Source organism: Hermetia illucens, chromosome 6 (genome assembly GCF_905115235.1).
Source record: "Hermetia illucens chromosome 6, iHerIll2.2.curated.20191125, whole genome shotgun sequence".
Taxonomy (NCBI): Eukaryota; Metazoa; Arthropoda; class Insecta; order Diptera; family Stratiomyidae; genus Hermetia; species Hermetia illucens.
The window spans coordinates 86,612,612-86,621,867 of NC_051854.1; the positions used below are offsets into that span (position 1 = coordinate 86,612,612).

At 42.6% G+C, this 9,256-nt stretch overlaps 2 protein-coding genes across 2 annotated transcripts; both read left to right on the forward strand.

The window, feature by feature from the left end:
- The first annotated feature begins 898 nt into the window (after positions 1-898).
- LOC119659263 lies at positions 899-2,239 on the forward strand. Its single transcript, XM_038067256.1, has 2 exons — positions 899-1,027; positions 1,423-2,239. The coding sequence occupies exons 1-2, from the start codon at positions 991-993 to the stop codon at positions 2,163-2,165; spliced, it is 780 nt and encodes a 259-aa protein (XP_037923184.1). The 5' UTR covers positions 899-990; the 3' UTR covers positions 2,166-2,239.
- Positions 2,240-7,399: 5,160 nt separating this feature from the next.
- On the forward strand, positions 7,400-8,462 carry LOC119659485 (antifreeze protein Maxi-like). The gene is made up of 2 exons (XM_038067598.1): positions 7,400-7,528; positions 7,628-8,462. The coding sequence occupies exons 1-2, from the start codon at positions 7,492-7,494 to the stop codon at positions 8,359-8,361; spliced, it is 771 nt and encodes a 256-aa protein (XP_037923526.1). The 5' UTR covers positions 7,400-7,491; the 3' UTR covers positions 8,362-8,462.
- Positions 8,463-9,256: the final 794 nt, after the last annotated feature.

Consider the following 9,256-nt stretch of genomic DNA (forward strand, 5'->3'; position numbering starts at 1 on the left):
TTAAAAGATTCAATTACTTCTGAATAAAAATAAAATAATTTCACAATCGATAACCGATGATTTTTTAATTCCTCGCTTAATGGAAAAATTAATGCATTTGAAAGTTAATTCAGTTAAACTTTTTACTCACAGGTGAATTACTTGAAATTTTTGAATATTCCCATTCTAACCTTTAACCTCCGGGTAACAATGCTACGCCATTATACACAAACAGAAAGTTTCTGATGTAATGCAGAGATCTGGTCTAGATATTATAAATGATATTAAATGCTCAAGAGTATGATTCATTCCTCTCACATCGCGTTGAGCCAATCCATTTGATTTGTTTAAAAAAATCTACCTATTCTCGTGGACTTAAAATATGGCACAGTTGCACAGTAACAATAAATGATTTGATTGATTCCCTGTTACCGTAAGTTTCAGTTTAACCTTTGCTCAACCGTAGCTTTTTTCTTCCTTAACAAATCTAAATTCCACACGATTTTGCTCGCTTCTCCAACGCCAAGCCATATTACATGCTTGTAAAAAACTCACTCGGAAGGAAAAAAACTAATACCTTCGGTTTGCTACCTTCCACCATACATTTGCAATATACAACCCATACGTACTTATCCATCAATTTATTCCCTCAAGGACTCAACAAAATATCTAATTCGTTCTTCATTGCACTTGCAACCTTATTGCACAACTCCCATTATGACGAACTCTAGATTTGATCACTGTGCAAACTATGATTGCTAAAAATTTGGTCCATAATTAAAGATATTCCATTAAGATGCATGTTATATCCGTGTATCTAGTGGCTTTACGGTATCGATAGCTAATTAAAAACGTGCTGGTGGCGAATAGGTCTTTTCAGTTGATCCCACCCGGCCACAATTATAATATAATGCAGTTTCCGATATAAATTACAGCAAATTGGAGTAACTTGTATCATTCGAACGCATTTGTTGACTTAAGCACAACACAACCCGTAACAAATTCGGTACCATGAAATTCTCAGTACTCTTTGTCGTAGCTCTTTTCGGTAAGTAGATGGCGAATTCAAGATATTCGCGGTGATTGTCTGTGAAAGTGTTGTGTCTATGATAATAATCGTTAATGAGTCATTCGGGGAAGACCATAGTCGTTGCAATAAAAGCGAGAAAATGTCTGTGAAATATTTCCGGTTTCTAATTGAGTGTTGGTACATATTTCGTGAGAGGATTGATAACTAACGTTTCATAATTAAACGCTTCCTATCATAAGGAGTCATTAAGCAAAGTGAACCAAATTTGTTTTCCCCCTGATTAGGCTTAATAAAACCTTTTTGTAAATTATTTCCGGTTAGATGCTGTCGGCAACAGTTCTCCTGCTTTTTATCTTTCGACACATCTTTCATGATATTAAAAGTGATTCTATCTTTTCAATCTTCCTAAATAGGTGCGGCCAATGCTGGCTACATTCTAAGTCACGGAGATGCCAGTGGACATGGAGGTCACGGAGCTGCTTTCAGTACCATTGGAACTAGTGGACTTCGCACCATCGCACAAGGTTCAGCAAATCAAGCTCATTCCGCTGCCGCTCAACAACATGCCGCCGCCCGCCAAGCATCCTACGTAGCTAAGAGCACCTTGGCCCAAGCTGCCGTTCAAGCCGCCGCCACCGCCCAAGCCGCCCTTGCCGGAAAAAGTGTTCTTTTGCAGAATATCGAACAACAGTACGCTGAGGCTGACCAGGCTCTCCAAGGTGAAGTAGCACAGCTCCACTCTGCAGAAGAAGCTGCTGCTTCTGCTCAAGCCACCGCAGAACAAGCTCAAAGCCATGTTAATGTTTTGACTGGTGCTTTGAACAGTGCCCAAGGTGTCTTAGAACATGCCCAAGGTGCCGCTTCCTCCGCTGCATCTGAACTTGCCTCACAAACTGAAATGGTCAACAAAGCTAAGGCTCGTCTTCACGCCCTTGAAGCTCAATTGAATGCTGTTCGTGGTGACTTTGCTGCTACTCAAGATGCTGCTGATAAGGCCAGCCTTGCCGCCCAAGCTGCACAAAACAATGCTGCAGCAGCTGCTTCACATGCTTCTCACGAACTTGAACAATCCGCAGCTGCTATTTCAGCTCATGGTGCCATTGCAGATGATATTTACGGACAAACCCTTATCATTAAGGACAAATACCATCATTAAACAAATGTGTTTCGCCTAGATCACCAACAGTATTACTACGCTCTCAATAAATAATTAATTTTTAACAAAGTGTCGATAATTATCTTCATTTCAATCACATCTCATTCCCCGTAATACGTGAAAAATGGAAAAGTATTCTAAACACGTAAAAAGGATATGACATTATACGTAGATCCTTCTGCAGCTTATGCAGATATATATGTAGTTTGGAACGATAACTAACAAGGAAAGCTTACTTTAAGGTTACCGGCTTAAGTCTTTTGTTTCATCTTGATGTTGACATAATTTTTAAGGTTTTGTGTAAAACAAAAACGGCTAAACCAATCCGAACGAAATTTGGTAGAAATATGGGAACTATCAAATCCCACGCATACAGTGAATGACATAAATTTGCGTGCAGTTTAAAGGGGGGCTCCCCATACATGTAAAGGGATTTTTTCATCGAATATAGTCATGTGGGGTATCGAATGAAAGGCCTCAATTGAATTGCCAAGTGCGCGAGTAAGGAGTCAAAATGTACACACTTAAAGTGCGACAGAACTCATTTTCGGAAACCACCCACCCAAAAATCTAAAAAAACCAGGGTGGTGCGCTTGGATGAAATACTTCCCATTCCGATATCTGCTCAAGTAAACTTACTAATAGTATATTACCAACTTTTAGAAATTGACTAAACAAACCCCCTTAAATGCATCCTAGGACTACCAAATTTCGCAACAGCATAGAGGACTATATTTCGCAAACACACGCCAAATTTCATGGAAATTTGGCCATTAACGCCAAAGCAGTTCAAACTTAGCGTGCATAGTCATCCAATTAAAATAAAAAAAAAATGAAATAAATAATTTACGTTCGCGTGAAATATTAAAGTCGCATTTACGGAGAATCCACTTCTCCCCAGCCCCTTTTTCGTGTAAAACACTTATGTGAAAATTTAAGCCTGGAGAGATGTTCCATTCCGATATCTGCTCAAATAAACGTAATATGAGTGTATTACCAACTTCTATAAATTGACTGAAAAACTCCCCTTAAGTTCATGCTAGAAGTACACCGGCATAGAGGGCAGTATCGTGCATACGCTGGCCAAGTATCATGAAAATCCAACTATTTGTGTCAAAGTTATAGCAGCTCCAACTTATGAATTTCATGCGAATTAACAGCATCCTATCTATGCCATACAAATAACATACAGACGTCATAATTAACGAGAATAATTGACATTCGAGTGAAATATTGAAATTTCATTCATGAAGAATCTACTTCTCCCCAGACCTTTTTAAAGTTTTGTATGAAACAAAACCTTATTAGAATCGAGTCGATGTCTGTCTGTCTGCCTTTTTTTTATGGATGGAGGTGGAAATCTGATAAAGCCGCTGCCGTGCCAGGTTACCGCAGCGTGTGGGATTCTCACCCACTAAAACCACCCCCACTTTCTCCTTCTTCCTTCCCCGCGGGACCGCTGCAAAGCATTACTTCGCGGAGCGGACTGCGCTTTAAGCAACCAAGCCTTCCGTTCTTCGCGTCCTCCTTCCGCGCTCCGCTCTTCCAAGTTCCTCCTGTATTCTTTTGATTGCGAAGTTCATCGCACACCAGCTTCCCTCCGACTTCAACATTTCCCCGACGATGTTCTGCGAGCTTAGGTTGGGGGAGTCTTCCAAACTCATCCTTTCTCAAAAAAATCGTGGACAATGGAACATAACATGCTCCGGGTCCTCAGGTGTGCAACCACATTCAGGACAAAAAGGGCATGAATCGGTGCAGGTACTTCCTATAACCACCATATCCTGACAGGAATTGTGTCAATGCGGGGAATCAAAGTGCGGGTCCAGCGACCCCTATGCGAGTCGTTATACCGTTGCTGCCAATTCACCAGCGACTCTCGCCTTGCCGCCTTTCGATATTCTGCATTTCAGGAGGATTCGTTTTCCTTTTCTCGTACAGGCAGCGTGTCTCGCTTGCCAGAATGTCTATCGGGATCATTCCGGCAATAACACACGCTGCGTCACCTGATATTGTTCTGAAGATGCTGTGCACCCTTAGCGCCACTAAGCAGTAAGTCATATTTACCCTCCTCCGATTACTCTCACACGCTAGTGCTTCCTCCCAAACTGGTGCCGCGTATAATAGTGTTGAGCGAATCACTCCGGCCACAAGTAATCTGCAACTGTATCTTGGGCCTCCAATATTAGGCATCATCCGCGTTAATGATACGACGGTATTTGCCGCTTTCTCACAGGCATAGTCCAGATGTCCCTTGAAATTGATTTTAGCGTCAATCATCACCCCTAGGTATTTGATAACCGGTTTCGAAGTCATGATGTTACCACCAGCACGAATATTAACCGTATTTCTCATCCTACAATTGGTAATCAAAGCCGCCTCCGTCTTTTGTTCCGCAAGGTCAAGCTGAACCATCTCCAGCCACGCTTTTATGGCGCTAATGGTTTCGTTAGCGTACATTTCAACGTCTTCAGGTTGTTTCGCGACGACAACCAAAGCAAGATCATCTGCGAAACCGACTATCCTGACCTCCTTTGGCACGGGAGGAGGAGGACCCCATTGTACATCACGTTCCACAGGAGAGGACTCAATACTGAGCCCTGTGGTACTCCTGCGGTGACGGTGTACTGCTTGGATTCCTCATCGCGCTGACAGCTGGAGTCGTGCTGCGCATTATGTTCGGGCTCTCTTTGTTACGAAAAAGATTGAGCTCGACCGGTGGAAAGACCCTGAGCTAACAACTCCCTTCCTCCTCTCCCATCCCGTTGGTAAGAGGAATTCCCTGACCTGGCTTTCTAAGCCGGGAGAGAGGGATGGCTAGCCCGAAGTAATGCGTCAGTCGGTTCCAGGCTAGTTCTCTGGTGACAGGAAAGTGTTTAGTTGGTAGTCCGACGGTATACTGTTGCGGGAGTCCAGCACTCCTTGCGTAAATGCATTCGCTTACTCTATTCCAAACAAAACAAAAAAAGTGCTTTTATATGGGAAAAGCACATGGAAAGTGAAGACGACTACTACTCAGAATCTTCAAGCTTTCATTAGCACATATCCCCGCATGCCATCGATATGCTCCGGAGGAGAAAATCTCGAAAGAAGAGCTACGACGGGATGAGGGCCCGGTATCCATTGGTGGCTATGTCATGGAATAGAATCTACAAACTCAAAGTGGTCAACAAGTGGGTCCCCTAGAAATGCATAGTGTAGAACGCTAGAGGAGCTGCATAGGCTTCTCGGAAATACCTGGAACGAAGCAAAGTGCGTTTCGTCGAAGCGGCAACGGTAGCACATAGGCGTCGGTGGACGCACTGTATAATATTCAAGTATTACATTAAACCTCCTACTGAATCGTCCTCGTGCAGACCAACCGTCGATACCCATTTATTGGTTGGAATCGCGATGCACGAAAAGGATTGCGCTAATAAGTATTGTGCAATAATTACCCTTGATGTGGAAAATGCATTCAGCCAGTTGGAACATAGTAAGGTGGTTTTCGGCAATAATTGATGTACTTGGATGCAGTTATCAGTGGCTATCTAACAAGTACGATACCAACGATGGACCCAGGGACTACAATGCCTTCGCAGGTGTCCCCTACGGTTCTGTACTGATACCATTGTTATGGAACAGCACGTCCAGTTGAGTTCACAGCGCCCGAGTTGCTAGAAAGGCCATAAAACTGGTTAAGCCAATGGCATAGCTGTGATTTCAGTTGTAAAACTTCTGAAGATGTAAAGATGTATTCATCTGAAGTAATCATTACAAAAGAAATTAGGTTGGAAATGCAGACCTTGGAACCTATCCTTAGGAAGAAGCGGCGTAAGAAGACGACCTTCATATAAAAAAGGGGCGACATCATCATTTGAAAACCATAAATTCAATGCCTTGGGATGATGATGGGCGCTTGGCTGAGCCTCAAGCAAGATTTGCAGCATAGCTCCATGAACGCGTTCAATATCAACACGGTCCTGCCAAGAGTGATACCAAATATTGCAAACCTAAGATAGTCCTGTAGGCTTGCTTATAGCTAGAGTGGTGGGGTAGCACCAATTTGGAGCATTGAACACACAGTATACCACATGCAATATCTAAATATAAGTTTACAGGAAAACTACCTTAGGAAGGTATGTGACTAGCTGTCTCAAACGTTTCGGCTAATAAGGGGCTCCTTTGATCAGAATGTAAAAAAATGGCAAAATGGAGGAATCGTTGAGCAGGTGGCGATAGCGATAGAGACAGCTGGAAAAAACCGATGAACCCACCACCAGCATCAAGGTCTGGATGCAAAAGAACATCATGGCCTGGATGCAAAGAAGATACGGAGAGATAAACGGCAATCTCACCCAACTTTCATGGACATGACAGATACTACAAATACCAGTTAGAGTTAAAATGGACATCTCACTAACTATCCCAACTACGATAGTATCCTGGAAAACGCAGAGCGTGTCTTCTTACATTGTCTAAATTCGCAGAGGGAAGGAAAATTTTAGAGGACAGATTAGGAAGAGCAGTAGGACTTCAAAGTCTAATTACGTGTTTGGAAAACTGAAGTACAGTTAACCAAATGGTAAGAAGAGGGGCGCAATTGCGAATGTAATCCGCAGGCAAAGGGAAAGGTAACTGGGATTATGCCCATCCCGCACAGTAATAATTTGCAATGGCTCTGGGACAGATGCTAGGAAATGGTTTTAGTGGGGGTTCCACAAACTGCTCTAAAGGTTTTCACCAGCGGACGAAAAGGCTGACAGACAAACAGGCGGTGAAACGACTAAATAACGTTGTGTTCTGCATATCTATGACTTCTAGAAAAAATGTAAAAATAATATCTAAATGATGATGGGTAAGACATATCGTATCTTTGACGCTAGGCACATATGTACAACTCTTTTTGATTTGGGAGATTAGAATCTTCAGATTTCATGGAAATGTTAGATGCGTAATAGTAGTTGAATGGTCCAGTGAATACTTGCAAGTAATACTCTGAATTTTGCGAAAAATTGCAGACAATGTTAATAATTCATTAAATGGTCTTAAAAATGGCCAAAAATAATTAAATTCGCAAATGATGATGAATCGTCATGGAATGACTTTAAACCACAATTATTGCACATTACGAACGAAACTATTAATTTACACGGCTCAAAGTAGAGTCAGCAGTTTTTTTCTTCTGAATTTGGTTCAACTGCTTAAATATTCTGTAGGAAATGCTCTATATGTTTCCCACCCACATACAAAACGGAATACATCAAATTTTTGATATAAAACTGCGCTGAAATGCAGCAGTAAGCATCATTCCCGGAGTTCGGTAATCTACTATTAAATCCTCATCATGAAATTCTTCGTTCTTTTCGTTGTAGCTCTTTTCGGTAAATATCTTGAATGGCTCTAAAGTTGATTAGAACTGTGTTGTAGTGCTTTCAATAAATTACTAACGAGTGTCATATTGTCGGATATCATCTTAATAGGTGCTGCCAGTGCTGGATACATCTCAAGCGAAGGAGGCCATGGAGGACACAAAAGCAGTTACAGTAGCATTGGTAGCGGTGGATTACGCACAATCGCTCAAGGTTCTGCCAGCCAGGCCAATTCCGCGGTAGCCCAACAACACGCAGCTGCTCGTCAAGCTTCATACGTTGCCAAAAGCACCTTAGCCCAAGCTGCCGTCCAAGCCGCCGCCACCGCCCAAGCCGCTTTGGCTGGTAAAACGGTCCTTTTGCAGAACATCGAACAACAAGTCCAAGAAGCCCACGCCGCCCTTCAAAATGAACTCGCTCAATTGGAAATAGCCAGACAAAGCGCAGCCACTTCCGAAACCGTCGTCCAACAAGCTCTTGCTCAAGTCAACATCCTGTCCGCCACCAAGAACTCCGCTGAAGAAGTACTAAGACAAGCTGAAGCTGCCGCTGCTGCTGTTGCAACCGTCCTCGCATCTCAAGGAGGTGCTGCCAGTGGAGCCAATAGTCGTATCCAAGCCCTTCAAGCTCAGTTAGAGGCTATCCGCGCTGACTTTGCAGCTACCCAAGTTGCCGCAGATAAGGCCGCTGCCGCTGCTGCTGAAGCCAAGAACAATGCAGAAGCTGCTGGCTCACAAGCTGCCTATGAATTGCAATCCGCTGCTGCCGCTGCATCCGCTCACAGCTCTATCAGTGAATCGTATGAGTCTTACGACAACCACGACAAATACATTAAAAGCCATTGAAAGAGAATGCACGAATTAACATTTCATGAAGGATCAACATTAGGAATTTAATGTACATTTTTTACCTCTCATCAAAATAAAGTCCAAGCATTTTTGCTGAACTTCTACAGCCTTTTCGTTGGGTTATTTGTCTTTAGAATGGAACCTTCCATGGGATTTAAGATTTGAAACCCACAATTTTTAGAAGTAGAATTATCTAAAATATCGATTCAGACTGGGCTCCCATCAAAAAGTATATTTCAAAACGATATAATAAGATAACAACAACTTGGTTTCACACTGGTGCTGGTACACACTAGGTCAAATTTGCCAGTTGACTTATCTCATTGCAAAAATCATTCACCATAAAAAAAGAAGAGGAAAGGAAGGCGTTTTTCGTTAGCAACGGGGTCGCTGCACACTCAGTTGACCTTATTCTTGGCTTATATACTCATGATGCGCTTTCATATTACCGTTGGCAGTGTGTAATAATTTGCTTAAACCCCCCGCAAGGCTTCTTAGGAATTCTACACATCCTCCCCACCACTTTATATTGTAATTTTATTTGACTGTAAAAATCTCATCCATGGCGCAATAGTTTCATGGATTGCTGATTGCAATTTAAATCGTTTAAGTAGAGCATGAATACTCGTTGGAAGTTAGACTCACTGGTTGCGCATACCAATTATTTTTTTCATGCTCAGCCAAAAATGTGAAATCTTCTAAAGACACCGGCAAAAACCGCTGACGTATACGGCTCGCACACCACATCCGTATACACTTCCACCACTCACCCCACGGAACTGTCATTAGATATTATTTTGCGAGGCCGGTTGGCCTGGGTTGGGCTGCTATTCTTATCTGGCTCTCGCTTGCCTCTCCCTTTCTACAATATGGACCTCTTTTTGGGCGTGTG